The 15841-nt window shown below is 38.6% G+C and overlaps 1 protein-coding gene and 1 long non-coding RNA gene across 4 annotated transcripts in view; one reads left to right on the top strand and one right to left on the bottom strand.

Moving 5' to 3' along the window:
• On the bottom strand, positions 1–12075 carry RMP64 (ribonuclease MRP subunit p64). 3 transcript variants are annotated; one of them, XM_081235780.1, is made up of 9 exons: positions 11886–12075; positions 10101–10255; positions 8164–8243; positions 7652–7783; positions 7103–7180; positions 5562–5923; positions 5174–5235; positions 2679–2938; positions 1–985 (listed from the first exon to the last, which is right to left on the bottom strand). In XM_081235780.1, exons 1-9 carry the CDS (start codon positions 11986–11988, stop codon positions 523–525), a joined length of 1695 nt encoding a protein of 564 aa, XP_081091906.1. In that variant the 5' UTR covers positions 11989–12075; the 3' UTR covers positions 1–522. The 3 variants fall into 3 exon arrangements, with proteins under 3 accessions (XP_081091906.1, XP_081091907.1, XP_081091908.1); XM_081235781.1 differs by having other exon boundaries at positions 10101–10149; positions 11886–11975; XM_081235782.1 differs by lacking the exon at positions 11886–12075 and adding an exon at positions 11416–11713.
• The window catches only part of LOC308618220, a 27729-nt gene continuing 23904 nt past the window's right edge, over positions 12017–15841 (top strand). The window contains exon 1 of the long non-coding RNA XR_014015977.1: positions 12017–12081. This is a non-coding gene — a long non-coding RNA (uncharacterized lncRNA). The remainder of the gene's footprint in view (positions 12082–15841) is intronic.

The following is a 15841-nucleotide window of genomic DNA, read 5'->3' on the forward strand; positions in this document are numbered from 1 at the left end:
TTGTAGAACTCCAAAAGCATTTTAATATGCCCTCCTATGTGGTAAGGTTGACAAATGAAGTGAAATAATGGTTGTGACTACTCCCTGGTAATAGTGGCAAAACTTCGATGATAATTCTAACAGACAGAAGAGGGCACAACTGTTAAAAGCTACAAACCTTGGTGTTCAGAAGAGCATTTAGCTACAATGGAGCCATTAAGGCTAAAGTGACCTTTTTGGTGATTCCTTGCTACTCCCCACCCCCGCTCCCCATTTACCTAAGGCACAGTGTAGGTTTTGCACACCTAATTATTCAGGTCCTAATTAAGTCAAAAATTGACTGTTTGTCAAATACTTGTCAGTTAAATGACACAAAGCTATGACAAGTGTTTACTGAACTAAAATGAACTGCTCTACGTTGCACTTAAGCAGCTCCTCTGAGTCCAAATGGTACTTCCAGATCTTTCCAGATCTCAGCTGTTCTACTTAAAACAGAACACTGGAGCAGTTGGTTAACCAGTTAAAAGTCTCACATATGAGCATCTAAACTCCCATTAAAGCAAAAATATCATCAATGTCGTCTGTCTCCTTAGTGATTCCTGATGTATTATGTTTATTTATTTGCATCGTTGTCCAAGAATCAGTTTCATTTTCATTGCTTTCTATAAGATTTTCATGAATTTGTTTCTCCTTAGTTTGTATGACAGGACTTGAAACTCTTCTACTCAACTGTTGCTTATTGTTAGGGTAGAGGTCAGTTGTACAAACTGTAGGGTGTGAGAGTCTCCCTTTAATGATATCGGTAGCACTCTGAGTCCCTTGAGGGGGCTGCTGGGTTTCCTTTAAAAGAGTCGACTGCAACTTTCTCTGTGGTTTCCTTTGTTTCAATGAAAATTTATTCTGTGATCTTCTTTGTCTCAGATGATTCTTCAAAGTTTTGCTACCTGAGCCATGAAGAAGGCAGTTGCAAATTGATGTTTTTATGCACTCTAGTTTCTTTGGCAAACTTTAAGACAGAGAGAGGAAAAATTGGAGATTGTTAAGATGCAGAAAAACATTCTCAGAAACTTTTGTCTCCTTTTTACCAACTTCCAATTGAAAAATATATAATTTATAAGTCCTATGCCTGTGTACAACTCCAGAATCATAAGGAAAAATAAGGAAATAGGAGCTTCAACCCAAGTCTGTGTTTTCAGAGCACAACTTCCCTCTGATTTAGATTGTGAGCAAATGTGTCCCCATTATGTTTCCAAAGTAAAGTAGCTCCTACAAGTAGCAAGGTAACTGAATGGTGAGATATCTCCGTATTTTAGTGCCAGAGCTCTTCCCTGATAATTGCTAATCTGTTCATAATATAATAGGAATGGAACTGGGGAAAAGATGAATCACAAATAGAAAAATTGTTAGGATGCATCAACCCATTTCTGGATTAACAGCTTCATATTACAGCAGGAAATGAACAAAGAAAAAGATATAAAAGTGAAAAGGGAGTTTATGTAAAATGAGAAAACAGGGCTCCTGGCATAGACATAATGACAGCCTTGAGCTACCCTAATTGTGATTCATATATCATCTTCAAATTTGGGAATTTGGAACTCAAATGGCCAGTTATTTTAGGTGTTTTGCTTCTGAACAGGGTACACTGCCACAAGGTACATCAGTACCCCGCTAACTGCCTGTTTTGATAGACTGCAAAAGATTAGCATGAGTCTGTATCTCCTACCCTACCCTCTTCCTTTTTAAACAAATATGGAACTTTGAGGAAGCCCATTTTAATGTAGTAATTCATGATCTCTGTTTCCAAACCATTTTGTCTTACCATAAGCAGTAATCTTTAATTGAGGAGAGGGTAGGTGTACTTCCCAATTGAAATGGAAATAGGAAGAATGAAAACAGAAGGATCAGAGGATCTGCACTGAGTTCTAGATCTCCAGCTCTAATACCCTGAGTAAAATCCTCTATTTCCTCATCTATATAATATGAATAATACTACCTACCTCACAGAGTTATTGTGGACATTAAATAAAATTCAGATGTACTACAAATGTATTACTGAAACAGCAAACCAGGGCAGAATGAAAGAACACTATATTTTTGTGGGGTGCAAAATAATGGTCTAATCAAATAACTACCAGTTTCTTACCCTCTGCATTAACTTTTAATTATCATCTCTGCCTCATCTACCTCTGACTTTACATGCAGTCTTGAACAAAACACCTCCATCTTAGGCTGAGTTTCTACTCTAGAATGTAATGTAAAAACCCTTAACTTCCCCAATAGCTTTTAATGAAAACTTGGTATAAAACCTTCAATATACATCATATTTTTTACTAAAATAGGAATATCTTTTCCGTAAATTTGTAAAGAAAATTTAACAAATTTTAGGCTGTGATTCACTCACGGGAACCATTATAAAGCCCTGAATAGATACAGTAACTCCCCTACATACAAACGAGTTCCATTCCGAAAGCACGTTCTTAAGTCCAATTTGTTCTTCGGTCCAACAAAGTCAGCCTAGGTACCCAACTAACACAATCGACTATATAGTACTGTACTGTAATAGGTTTAACAAAACTGCACTTTGAGTAGATCTCAATTTTAGACTACTGGACATTAAAAAGGCTAACTTGAATATATATACTTTTTCCCTAAATGATAATAGAAAAAGTAAAGAAATATAATTTTTGTGATGTACTTACCTATAGCCTTGAGCTTCCACATGTTTAAGCCGGTTACTTTTAAGAAGTTTATTACCCAGAAAGGTGGTCTGAGCCCTGAGTTTTTTGCTCCTACACCACAGAATTGCCATTTGGATCTCTTCAGAAAGTTGTACGAAAGTCTCAGTTTCTCGGAATCTTTGCACAAGACTTTTTACACAGGGAGTTCCTATTGCTTTCCGAGAAGAACGTTTGGTTGCCTTTAGTTTGGATTGAGAACATTTAAACTCAAAGCTGTTCTCCTGAAATATGGAACGATGAGAAAAATATATTGGATTTGTTACTGACTTATATAACAACAGAGAGAAGTTGACTCACAGACTATAAAAATTTGAAAATATGTCTTTTTAAAAGAAGGAAAAAAAGTTTTTTCAGCTCACTATGCTTTCCTTTTTTTTTTTTTTTTTTTTTTTTTTGCCATGCTGCTTGGCTTGTGGGATCTTAGTTCCCCAACCAGGGATTGAACTTGTGCCCCCTGCAGTGGAAGCGCAGAGTCCTAACCACTGGATGGCCAGGGAATTCCCTTCCTTCTTCTTAAAAATGTTTTTATTCACTGCTCCTAACACAAGATTTTTTCCTTCTGTGCTACAACAGATCCCATCTATAGCTGAATTCAGCTGTATACAGGTAACAATATAAATATTTGCATACATTTCTATTTATTTAACCTATACATACGAATAAAACTCCACATGATTAAGTATTGGTCAAAGCCTATCTAGTGGGAAAAAAATCACTGAAGAGCCCTCTTCCTCTAATACTGGACTACCACAACTTGCTTTTCATTTATTTCTATTGTTTTTCATTTATTTCTATATCCTGAGTCACCCTCCTCAATGATGGGTCATAAATGTTATTGAAAACATGTGAAAATGGGGATGATTGCTGAATGTATGTTAAAAATGCTTAACTGAGCAACATTTCCAACTCCAATCCAACCATCTTTTGATGTGGCACCTTTGGTCTGTCAACCTCATCTTTCTATATCAAGTCAAGTTTGAATTTTATCAACTTTCACTGTTTATTGAAATATGCCACCTACTAGGTCTGCTTCCATCCTCTGTTCAAAACTTACCTTCTTCCAAATTTCTCACTCTCAAGAACATAAAGTAGTAGAAAATATGAAAGCAAAGACCTATCAACACTTTGTGTTGGTGATCCATAAAAGTTTGACCTAAAAGCAAGCTAAGCATATTGGTGCTAAATGCTAAAAATATGGTAGTCATTGGTCATGAATAAGAGGGATGCTGGAAACAGCTCACCTAGGAACAGGTGGACGGACCGCAGAAAGTTTCAAGAGTCACAGAGAGCCGTAGTTATTAAGAGAGAGCTGACGAAACTATTTGGAGGACTGGTGTGATGATAAAGGACAAGGACTATGAAACCAAACTGCCTGCATTCAAATCCCAGTTCTGCCCCATATCTGCTGTGTGGCCTGTGCAAATTTCTTGTCCTTTCTGTGCCTTAATTTTCTCATCTGAAATATGGAAACAGTAATAATAGCACCTACCTCACAAGGCTTTTGCAAGGATTATATGAGTTAACACATATAAAGTGTTTTGAACAATGCCCGACAAAGAGTAAATGCAACGTAAGTGTGATGATGATGATATCTTCCTCCGGAACTTGTGAATCGGACAAAATATAAATGCAAACTGGAATCCTTGTAAGCCTTCAAGAAAGTACTGACTCGTTAGAAATGATTAAGAATTCTTGAATCAAATGGAAGAAATAACCCATGAAGGAAACCAGAAGAAAACAATTTTGAAAAGAGAAAGGGTAAAAGAAGTCAAGAAGTTACTGATGAAAGAGGATGACATTGATGTACTTATCCATGTCAGGTCCAGAACAAACAGAATTTGCAGACACTGGCCAAAGAGTGGAATCAGGTTAAAGCTTGAATGCTGACAGGAAGAAAGAAATAGAAGCCTCATGACAAAGGATGACGATGACGATAATGACGATGAAAGTAGCTAACAATATCTAACACCAATTAAATGCTTACCACACTTTAGACTCTGTGCTGAACACTTTACATGAACTAAAACTGGCACAACCCTATGAGGTACATACTGTTATTAGAAACAGAGGTATGGACAGGCCAAGAAACTTACATAAGTCACAGAGCTAGTACAAACCAAAGCCAGGACTCAAACCACTTCTGTCTGATTGTAAAGCCCATACTCTTAAGCTGCAGTACAATCCACTCCTATGATGGATCCTAGGATCACTTTAAAATTCTAGCAAAACTCTTAGTAAAATGTTTCTGAAGGCACTGTATTAACTGAATTAACTACATACACACAAATCCCTTGGGAATGCCTCTATTCATTCAGAAACACACACTGAGAACTAAGATGGCACTACTCTTAGAGCTGGGGATAAAAACAGAAGATTCAGTCTCTGCCATTGGTAAGTGGCATCTACTCTACAAATCAGCAGAAATCATAAGCTATATTAAAATAAGCCAGACAAACCTGAATAGCTTTGTGTTTCAGCTGTTTGCAGAAAGCCCTCACGTCAAATTCTGATGAGTTTTCTGTAAAGATGGAAAGATCACAGATACAAAAACTTAGGCATACTATTTTCAAATCAACAAATTCTTAAGTGCATGACTACATTTCTTGCCAAATTACTACAAGAGAAACAAAGGGCAAGCAAAGAACTATGAAGCAACAACAGAAACAACTTTATATGCTCAAGCTGAGAAAACACAAGTATTACCATACCTCTCTAAGAATAATCAGAGTTAAAATTAAGAAGAAAGATGCTGAATTTCTTCCTACACAATGCATGACTACATTGTAATTTCAAAAGTTTTTTTGTTTGTTTTTTTAGAGTATGTGCCATATCAAAGCAAATTACCTTTTAAGATTTTCTTATTCTTTACTGGCTGTCCAAGATCCACATTATTCTGAATATTGATCTTCATTTGTTTAGCTTTTTTGGAAATTCTAAGTAATGTTTCTTCACTGGACCTCTGTGATTGTTCTTTTGTTAAAAATAGTTTATTTAGCAGTTTAGTTACTCCTTTAGCTGCAAAAGCTGTAGGCATTTTTTTCTTAAAGATTTCAAAGTAGGGCTCTCCTAAAAATTCAGCAATATCAGAAGGAAAGGTAAAACCTTTGAAGTAAGGCAATGGTTGAATCCTGGAGACCTCTTGAAGTAATCCAAACAATGGCTCATATAAAGAAACCAGCCTTTTTAAAACATCTTTATAGAGAACCCTAGAGAAAGAAGTAGGAGCTCATGAATTATCTAGTAATTATTATTTGCAGATTACATAATAATAAGAGAGTCAAAGCTGAAAATAATGCCTGTGCTGCCACTATAGATTAAAAAAACACTAAAGCGGATACTTGCAAAGAGCTAGATTAGTCCAGCCTAAACAGAAAAATACAAGTACAAAATGCTATATAAAACCAAATAAAGTACTACATGGAGAGATATCTCAAAAGATGTGCCTCAAAATCTTAAGTGTGGTTTTATCTAGATGATGAGATTTTAGGCAAATTTCAGGTTCTTTGCATTTTTTCTATTTTTAAAAGTTTCTTAAAATAACCTTGTATTATTATTATAATCAGCAAAAATCAAAGCTATTTTCATTACAGGAATAATGAAGGTTTGACATTTTAAAATAATATGATTAGTAATTCTAACACTGTTAGTGCTAAAAACAAGCAGAATAAAAAACAAGATGATTGGAAATAGTACTTGAGATATCCAGGTTAAGATATCAAAGCAAGGTTTAGAGAGAATTTTCTCTCTTTTTTTTGGTTTTCATTCAAATTAGAACTAATCACCCCAATTGTTTAAAATGGCCAAAAATAGGTCTCCTTATAAATATGGGCAGATTTTGAATCCAATTATCCGTCAAATAAGTTTCATAATATATATTGTGAGATGCAAGGGAAGGGCTCTTTGGTTTGCAACTAGTATTATCAGTGTTCTTTACATCAACTAACTATGCTCAAAAAGCAGTGGTGGTTCAGGTGGAAGAAAGGAATCTAGAAAACATAAGGAAGGTCATTGCCGTTAAAAGTTAGAAACCTATGGCAGAAACAAATGATACAGACTGCTCAGGAACACCTTCATTTTAAATGGCCCAGCTGCTGAATGATTAGAGGAACCTTTTTTTTTTTTAAATTCCAGCTGCTAATCCTAGGAATTCATTTGCTTAGTTGTTTAGTGTTGAGGTGATCTCATGGATTCAGATTCAAAGCCTAATCCTTTGACATAACCATCAACACTTAGCTTCCCAATCTACCCCAAATAAACTGATCAAATGAAGAAACAGAATTCCTGCACCTTCAGCATCCCATGGGAAAGCAAATATCAAAACTACTAATAAGAAACTTAGTCTGAGTTAGAGAAATGAAGGATTTCAAAGGTACATACATACATACCATAACCTGCTCACCAGCCCAACCATCACAAGGTTTAAAATAATGAATTCTTGCAAACCTAGATGTTTCACAGTCAAGCTGGAGAATCAAGTTAAAGTTGGAAAACAGAATCAAAGGAATTTAGGTTTTTTTAAGTTACATTTATGAAAAGAACAGACTGGAAGTAGAAAGAATTTTCTGGAAGGAACTAAAACCTTAAAACATGTTCTATTTAAGTCATGGAGGCTTAAAAATAAAGTAATATACACTCTGCTAGAGGAAAAATAAAGTAATACACACTCTGCTAGAGGTCTCATATAAATTTAGTTTCTAAGATTAAGAATTTCTAACAGTCAATGCCCTTAGGATAATACATACTAGGTAGAGACAGAAGTCTCTGGCAATGGCTGTATCAGGCAAATCCCAGGAAAAGGAAGCCAAAGAGCAAAATTTTAAGAATTCCCATAAGTTATAACTCCTACGGACTCTCTAGCTTTCAAATATAAATACTATTAAATATATCCCAACAATTCCAACTCAGAAGAAGTACTTTAGTTGATTCAAGGATACAGAAATGTCTTGCAGCAACAGTCCAACAAGCGAAGTAGCAACTTGCAGGCTCCCAAAATCTTCATCAACACCAGTTCCACCACTGGTTGGCTAGGGATGACACATGCTTTGGTATTCACAGACTGATTTTCACTTGGCAAAAATAGAAAAGTACATTACTTTCATTCCTAAATATAAAGCACTTATATAGCAATTTTCAAGTGCAGACTTGCCTTAAGCTCAATTTGAGGTAGTTATGTTTAATAATGACTCACTGAAGTTGACTGACACTTATGTTTCAAAATAATCTACCATGACCCAGATTTCAGTGTCACATCATTCCCTCCCACTGGCCGACAGAGGGAGATTACCACAAAATACCAGGGGTCTTTTACTGAAACAAAATTTGTACAGCTAAGGTATAATTGTTTATATTCTAACAATAAGTGAAGAAAGTCTAAAGCGAGGTCACAGCCAGACACTGGGTTCCCAGCCCACCAAAAAGCCCATTACAAAGCAACTGGACCACTTACTTAGAAGAAAATGACTCAGAGAGATCTTGAATTGAACCTTCCAAATTCATGTTTTTCAAGCGTTTTAAACATTGTTCAACCTGAAAGGGGAAGAGCAGCTCATGTGTGACACAGACAAAGCCACTGATGTGACCAGGAAAACAAATACAAAATTTCAATGTATGGAAATACACTCAATACCAAAGAATACCTTTTTTTAAGGGTAAAGAAACCCATAGCCCAAAGCAATTGCTTCTGGTTAAAAAATTGAAATTTATCCAGCCAAATAAAGTTCTCAAATCAGGTTATGACTAAGAATTTATTGTACTACATGCCAGGATGTGCTTGATGCTATAAATGGGACCAAGGTAAGTATAAAATTATTCTCAAGATTATATTTTTCTGAAGCAATATGATTTCTAATAGTGAAACTATTAAAACAAGATAGTAAATTATTAAGTACTAAATTTCAACAGTCTGTAAGTGCCACAGACATAAGGGATCAAGTGATAGAGGGATTGGGCATTGTAAACATACAGGACCAGGTGAGCAAAGGTTCAGAGGAGGGAACGAATGTGGTGAGTAGGAGGACTCACAAAGAGTTCAGGCTGTCTGAAATACAAAATATATGAAGATGAAGACCAGAGAGAAGCCTGAGTTAAGGGAAACTGAAGAGGCCAGATCACGGGGGATCTTGTAAGTTAACCTAAGAGGCTTCCTCTTTATTCAGGAGACAATGGAGAACTATTAAAACTTAAAGCTGTGTTTTAGGGTGATTACCTGGCTTTGGTACACATGAATATGCCAGAGTGGAGGAAAGACTGGAAGATGGAAGATCAGTCCGAATTGCAAGACAACTAACAATTGACAAGGTCTGAAAAAAGAAATGGCAGCCAGAACTAAAAAGGGACTAGATGCAGAGAAAGTTTTGACTGATCAGTTGGCCGGATAGGAGAGCTACGTAAAAGAAAGAAGCAGAGAAAACAGAACACCAAATTTTTCTGACCGGATAATTATTCGCAACTTGGAAGCCGGGAGGAGAAATACGTATGTTCAATCTGAGATGGTAAGTTTGGTTTTGGCGTTAAAGATTCAGAAGGAGATAAAAGCTGCCCCAGAGAAGAAAACTTAAGAAAGACCATGATCCCAAATCTTTCTTTGATGAAAAAAATCTTCATCTTTTTTGCCTTAAGTAATGGGAGTGGAAAACTAACCAGAGAATTAATCTGTAAGGTTAGAGACTATGTCTGTCTTTTTCATCCTGTACGCCTAGCACAAAGCACAGTGCCTGGCACATAGAAAGTTTCAAAAATACTTGGAGAATTAATAAAATGAATGAATGAATGGACTCGTAAGGAACTCAGGTTAGGAGGCTCTACTCTGTGGTGTAGTCCCTGAGTTGGAGGGCCCAATTTTGTCTTAAACTCCAAAAGTTACACAAAACCACTTTACACAACTTGTTATATACTCATTCAGTATATTACCGATTAGATTATTTTCCCCACAATAAATAGACTGCAACTTTGTTCTTTTTATGATTTTGGGATTTTGATTATGGTCAGGAAAATTGTTTCTTAATCCAAAACTCTGTCTTGATCAAATTACTCAATCTTTAAACTAGGCAGAGGCAGGGTACTAAGTATTATAGATTTCATATAATGAAAATTTTTTATAAAAATTACCTACCTATAATAAGAAAAATAAATAAATAAAAAGTAAACATAAAAACAAAAAATTACCTACCTACTAGAAACAAGACTGGGAAAGAATCCAACATAGCTCCTTTTTAAATAAACTGTTTTTTGAAATGCTTTCAGGGGAAGAAAAAAAAAAAGCCCACATGCAATTGCAAGATGACCTATAACTCACAAGTAAGTTACAAAATATTAAATAGCAGTGTGATCTCCATCTTCATCAAGTAAACATGTTGAGTATTAAACACAGGGCTCCCTCCTTACCTGTTTGAGGGCCAAATGGGGCTTGTGGCGGCCCATTCTGTTGTGATTGCTGTAAAGGATTGCACATAATACATCTGTTTCTGCATCTAAGACTTGGCTCTTCAGTGACAATGTAACGAGACAGCATTCTTTAATTACAGCTGCAATGCAAAGGTCTAAAGCAGAGACGTTTCATAAGACTTAATATGCATTTCTACGTTAAGTATATTCTATAAAAAATACACTGAAAGAAGCATCTTTCCTTATGTTTTAAAGAAATCAAGAACAAATTAACATAATCGGCCTCACCTGTAAGAACATAATTAATGTTTCCAAGTATGTGAGAAGTGACATAGGAAGGAAGTGATCGTACAGTGACAGATGATATCAAGTCCAGGAAATCATTAAGAGAACATGTGTTAAAGTAGAATGTACATCTTTACACCACATTTTATCATGATTTTAATAATCTTTCATACGAATACTCTGCAGTCATTTGGTGTAAACTTAACACTTCAAGTACCCTAAAGGTGGGACGTGTTGTATACTGCTCTACCACTTTAAGAATATATTCAGAAGAGAAATCACTATAACAGCTGGAAATTATATTACATAATGAATGTCTGACTGAACACGGGGTGCTTATTTAGTAAAACAAGGTAACAGCCTCCTAGTCTGAAAAAGCTGTGAATAGAAGATGGAGTAAATGTGTTCTCTATGGCTCTAAGGGTAGCAGTGGCATCCTAAGTGGCAGTAACACAAAGGAAGACTTACACATAACGTGGAGAACTTTCTTACTATACTATTTGAGGCCAGAATGGGCTACCTTTGGGGTGGGGAGAGACTTGGTGAATTTCCACGCCTAACAGAATCCTGTTAAAGAATCCTTGAATAGAGGAAGGGGTAAGATTAATCTGTAAACTGAGCAGGATGGATGGATGGGGAGGGGAATGTGATGATAAGTTACAAGTATTTAATAACAGCTGTCATTTGAGTGTTTATTTACTGTATCAGGCATTGTTCCAAATGCTTTACCTATAATGTTAATTCTTTCATCAGAACAGCTCTATGAGGCAAGTACTATTTTTATCCCCATTTGAAAATGCGCTTAAGCCCAGAAAGGTTAAATAACGACATTTCCCACTCCTCACCCCAGCTCCAGCAGAGAGAAGAGCCAGGATTCAAACCCAGGCAATTTGGCTCCTGAGCCCAGCGTGTACTGCCCTACTGCCTAATGACGGCAATGCCACCATACACTGATAGAACACTTTAGACCACGCTCTCCTAAATGACATCATTAAACCCTCCCAACAACCCGGTGATAGGGAAAACTAACCCGACTTTACAGATAAGAAACGGGGGATCCAGAAAGACTGCGGTTTAAGTGCAGAGTGCTTGAGTGACGACCCGCAGCCTCTCAGAGGCAGAGGTCGAGAAAGACTGAGGGGGAACCACGGCACTTGGTGGCCTGAGTGAACGCAGGGTCCCCAGGCAGCAATTTTTCCTGACGCTAGTTGCGTCCGCCCTCTTTCCCCATTTCGGTGCGGGGCTGGATCTTGGGCCTTCGGCGCCCCAGCCAGGCCCTGCGGTAGACTCGGTGGGTCCAGCGAGGAACGGCGATGCCAGATGCCCTGCAAGATTCCTCAGCAAACTCCAGAGCCCAGGTCCCTTTCGGCCGCGGCGCTGCGCAGCGTCCCGCGAGTTCCGGAAGTCCCGCCCCCACTCCGCGCACGTGCGCCTGCCTGACACCTCCGGAAAAGCCTGCGCCCCGCGCCGGGCGCCTCACACGCCAGGCGCCTCACTCACCCAGCGCCGCGCCGGGGTCCTGTACGATCACTGTGCTGCGGCTCCCCGCCTTAGGGAGCCTCACGCGGTTCCATGGCTGCGGGCCCGGAAGCAGCGCAGCCATCTTGGGAGGCAGGAGAGGGACTGGGAAAGGCGGACCTGGGCGAGACGCAGTGGAGCGACCGAAGGAGGGGCGATGAGCCGACGTCAGGGGAAGGTAGAGGGCAAGGGGTGGGGCGGGGGCGGGGCCCGGGCGGGGAAAGGGGAGGGTCCTTCACGAAATAGTGGACCAAGTACGGTGAGCCTGAAAAACCCAGAGTCATCCAGCCCCTGGGCAATAATACCTGGCCGCGTATCAGAATTACTTGGAAGAATTTGGGGGAGCCGCATCCCGGTACTACTCAATCAGAATCTCGGAATGGGGTCTTGTGTTTATGCTTCCCCACGGGATTCTGAAGCACAACCAGTTTTCAAACTACTTCAAGGTATTTTACAGATGTGGAAAGTGAGGCCCGCAGTTGAGTTGGTGCATACGCCCCCATCTCCACCTCAACCATTAGCGGAAAAGGAAGAAATGAAATAAAGAGGCTTATGCAAAGTGCGCATTTGTAACGCAGAAATAATTTAAGTTAGTCAAGGAAGGCTCTACCTGGAGCAGCAGCAAAACCACAGTCACAGAAACTTGGAGGCCGTCTGACTCTCCATCAACCCCATCTTCTGTCAGTGTCCAAAACAAGACGGTATTCCAAGCTTTCCTGATCCTCACCTCATTTATATCTTTCTAATAGTTCATTTATCTTCAGCTACCCTGATGCCAGCTTACTTAAGGCCCCCCGCGCAATGTATTAGAGAGGCAGTTAGTGGGTTTTGAAGACAGACCAGCAAGGTTCTGATTCTAGATCTGCCCTTTACTAGCTCTATGATCTCAGGAAAGTTACCTGACTCCTCCAAATCTTAGTGTTCCTACAGGTAAACTGAAGATAATAATACAAACTTGTAAAGTGCTCACAGTTAAAAAGTGCTTTAGAATAGTGTCTGGCATACAAACAGTATTTACTCTTAGCAAAATTAGTATTGTTGATATTATTTTTACTGTTTAATACAAGTAGCCACGCCAAACTGAAACACTTTGCATGTTCTCTGTATGTGCCTTTGTACATATTAATTTCTCTATCTGGGCCATTTCCCTGAAACACAATCTCCCTCAGCTCTGGTGTCATCACCTCTAGGTAATTCTTCCTGAGCATCCCATTCCCACTCCATAGCTTGAAGTAGAGACGACTTTATGTACAACCGTAGTGCCCTGTGCTGGCCTCTGTATTAGCCTCCTATTGCTGCTGTAACACATTACTACAAACATAGTCACTTAAAACAACACAGTTATTATATTACATTTTTGGAGGTTAGAAGTCCAAAATGGATCTCACTGGACTAAAGTTGGCAGGGCTGGATCCTTCTGGAAGCTCTAGTGGAGAATTCATTTTCTTGCTTTTTTCAACTTCTAGAGGCCACCTGCATTCCTTGGCTCATGTCTCCATCCTCCATTTGCAAAGTCAGTAGCATAGCATCTTCCAATCTCCCTCCAGCCTCTCTTTCTCTCTCACCCTTCTGCCTGCCTTCATCTTAAAAGGACCCTAGTGATTACACTGAGCCCACCAAAATAACCCAGGATACTCTTCTCATTTCAGAGTCTTTAACTTAATCATATCTACACAATCTGTTTTGCACTGTAAGTAAACATTCATAGATTTGGGTGATTAGGACGTGGCTGTCTTTGGGGGGTCATTATTCAGGCTACCGCAGACTCTCACAGAATTTACCTCACTGTACTGTATTAATTTGTATATTTGTATGTCTCCTTCTCCAATGGCATGTGAGCTGACTGAAGGCAGTACTACCAGTGTAGCTTACTGATCTTTATATCACAATGCTTAACTCAGAGCCTGGTGTGTAGTAAGACCTCAATAAGGCTTTAACAGCTTTGTTGAGGTAAAATTGATATACAGAGAACTGCACATAGTTAATGTGTACAATTTTACTAGTTTGTCAATATTTACTGGCTAAATAAGAGACTAGATGATGCTTGAATAGAGTTTTTGAAGGACAAGTAGGAATTTCCCAGGCAGATAAGGGAAGAAGACATTCCTGACAGAGAGATGGTAAACAACATGAGTTGGAAGAATCATTAGTCCTGGCTGAGTCAGTATTGCTGGAGCATGATGTGTTCTGAGGAATGAAGCTGGGAGTAGTGGTGTCAGATCAGGGACAGAATTTGGATTTACCCTGAAGGCTGGTGATTCCCAAACCTGGCTGATCATAATTACCTGGATAGTTTTTAAAAAATATTTAGAAAATTTTCAGGCCCCACTTTGGACATTCTTATTCATTATGTCTGAGTAGGGCTCTAATCTGGGTTTTTTTTTTTTTTTACATCTTTATTGGAGTATAATTGCTTTACAATGGTGTGTTAGTCTCTGCTTTATAACAAAGTGAATCAGTTATACATATACATATGTTCCCATATCTCTTCCCTCTTGCGTCTCCCTCCCTCCCACCCTCCCTATCCCACTCCTCTAGGTGGTCACAAAGCACCGAGCTGATCTCCCTGTGCTTGCGGCTGCTTCCCACTAGCTATCTGTTTTACGTTTGGTAGTGTATATATGTCCATGCCACTCTCTCAGTTTGTCACAGCTTACCCTTCCCCCTCCCCATATCCTCAAGTCCATTCTCTAGTAGGTCTGTGTCTTTATTCCTGTCTTGCCCCTAGGTTCTTCATGACATTTTTTTTCTTAAGTTCCATATATATGTGTTAGCATATGGTATTTGTCTTTCTCTTTCTGACTTACTTCACTCTGTATGACAGACTCTAGGTCCATCCACCTCATTACAAATAGCTCAATTTCATTTCTTTTTATGGCTGAGTAATATTCCATTGTATATATGTGCCACATCTTCTTTATCCATTCATCCGATGATGGAGACTTAGGTTGTTTCCATGTCCTGGCTATTGTAAATAGAGCTGCAATGAACATTTTGGTACATGACTCTTTTTGAATTATGGTTTTCTCAGGGTATATGCCCAGTAGTGGGATTGCTGGGTCGTATGGTAGTTCTATTTGTAGTTTTTTAAGGAACCTCCATACTGTTCTCCATAGTGGCTGTACCAATTCACATTCCCACCAGCAGTGTAAGAGTGTTCCCTTTTCTCCACACCCGCTCCAGCATTTATTGTTTCTAGATTTTTTGATGATGGCCATTCTGACTGGTGTGAGATGATATCTCATTGTAGTTTTGATTTGCATTTCTCTAATGATTAATGATGTTGAGCATTCTTTCATGTGTTTGTTGGCAGTCTGTATATCTTCTTTGGAGAAATGTCTGTTTAGGTCTTCTGCCCATTTTTGGATTGGGTTGTTTGTTTTTTTGTTATTGAGCTGCATGAGCTGCTTGTAAATTTTGGAGATTAATCCTTTGTCAGTTGCTTCATTTGCAAATATTTTCTCCCATTCTGAGGGTTGTCTTTTCGTCTTGTTTATGGTTTTCTTTGCTGTGCAAAAGCTTTGAAGTTTCATTAGGTCCCATTTGTTTATTTTTGTCTTTATTTCCATTTCTCTAGGAGGTGGGTCCAAAAGGATCTTGCTGTGATTTATGTCATAGAGTGTTCTGCCTATGTTTTCCTCTAAGAGTTTGATAGTGTCTGGCCTTACATTTAGGTCTTTAATCCATTTTGAGCTTATTTTTGTGTATGGTGTTAGGGAGTGATCTAATCTCATACATTTACATGTCCCTGTCCAGTTTTCCCAGCACCACTTATTGAAGAGACTGTCCTTTCTCCACTGTACATTCCTGCCTCCTTTATCAAAGATAAGGTGACCATATGTGCGTGGGTTTATCTCTGGGCTTTCTATCCTGTTCCATTGACCTATATTTCTGTTTTTGTGCCAGTACCATACTGTCTTGATTACTGTAGCTTTGTA

The sequence above is a fragment of the Mesoplodon bidens genome (assembly GCF_964165515.1).
Source record: "Mesoplodon bidens genome assembly, chromosome: 5".
Classification (NCBI taxonomy): Eukaryota; Metazoa; Chordata; class Mammalia; order Artiodactyla; family Ziphiidae; genus Mesoplodon; species Mesoplodon bidens.

What these genes read in the sequence shown, in the direction of transcription:
- RMP64 (XM_081235780.1), bottom strand. Translation starts at nt 11,988, where the DNA reads ATGGCTGCGCTGCTTCCGGGCCCGCAGCCATGGAACCGCGTGAGGCTC. An exon ending in GGACCCCGGCGCGGCGCTGG is followed by an intron (nt 10,256 to 11,885) that starts GTGAGTGAGGCG and finishes TCTCTGCTTTAG; the next exon opens with ACCTTTGCATTGCAGCTGTA. An exon ending in TGTTGCTGCAAGACATTTCT is followed by an intron (nt 7,181 to 7,651) that starts GTATCCTTGAAT and finishes TTGATTCTCCAG; the next exon opens with CTTGACTGTGAAACATCTAG.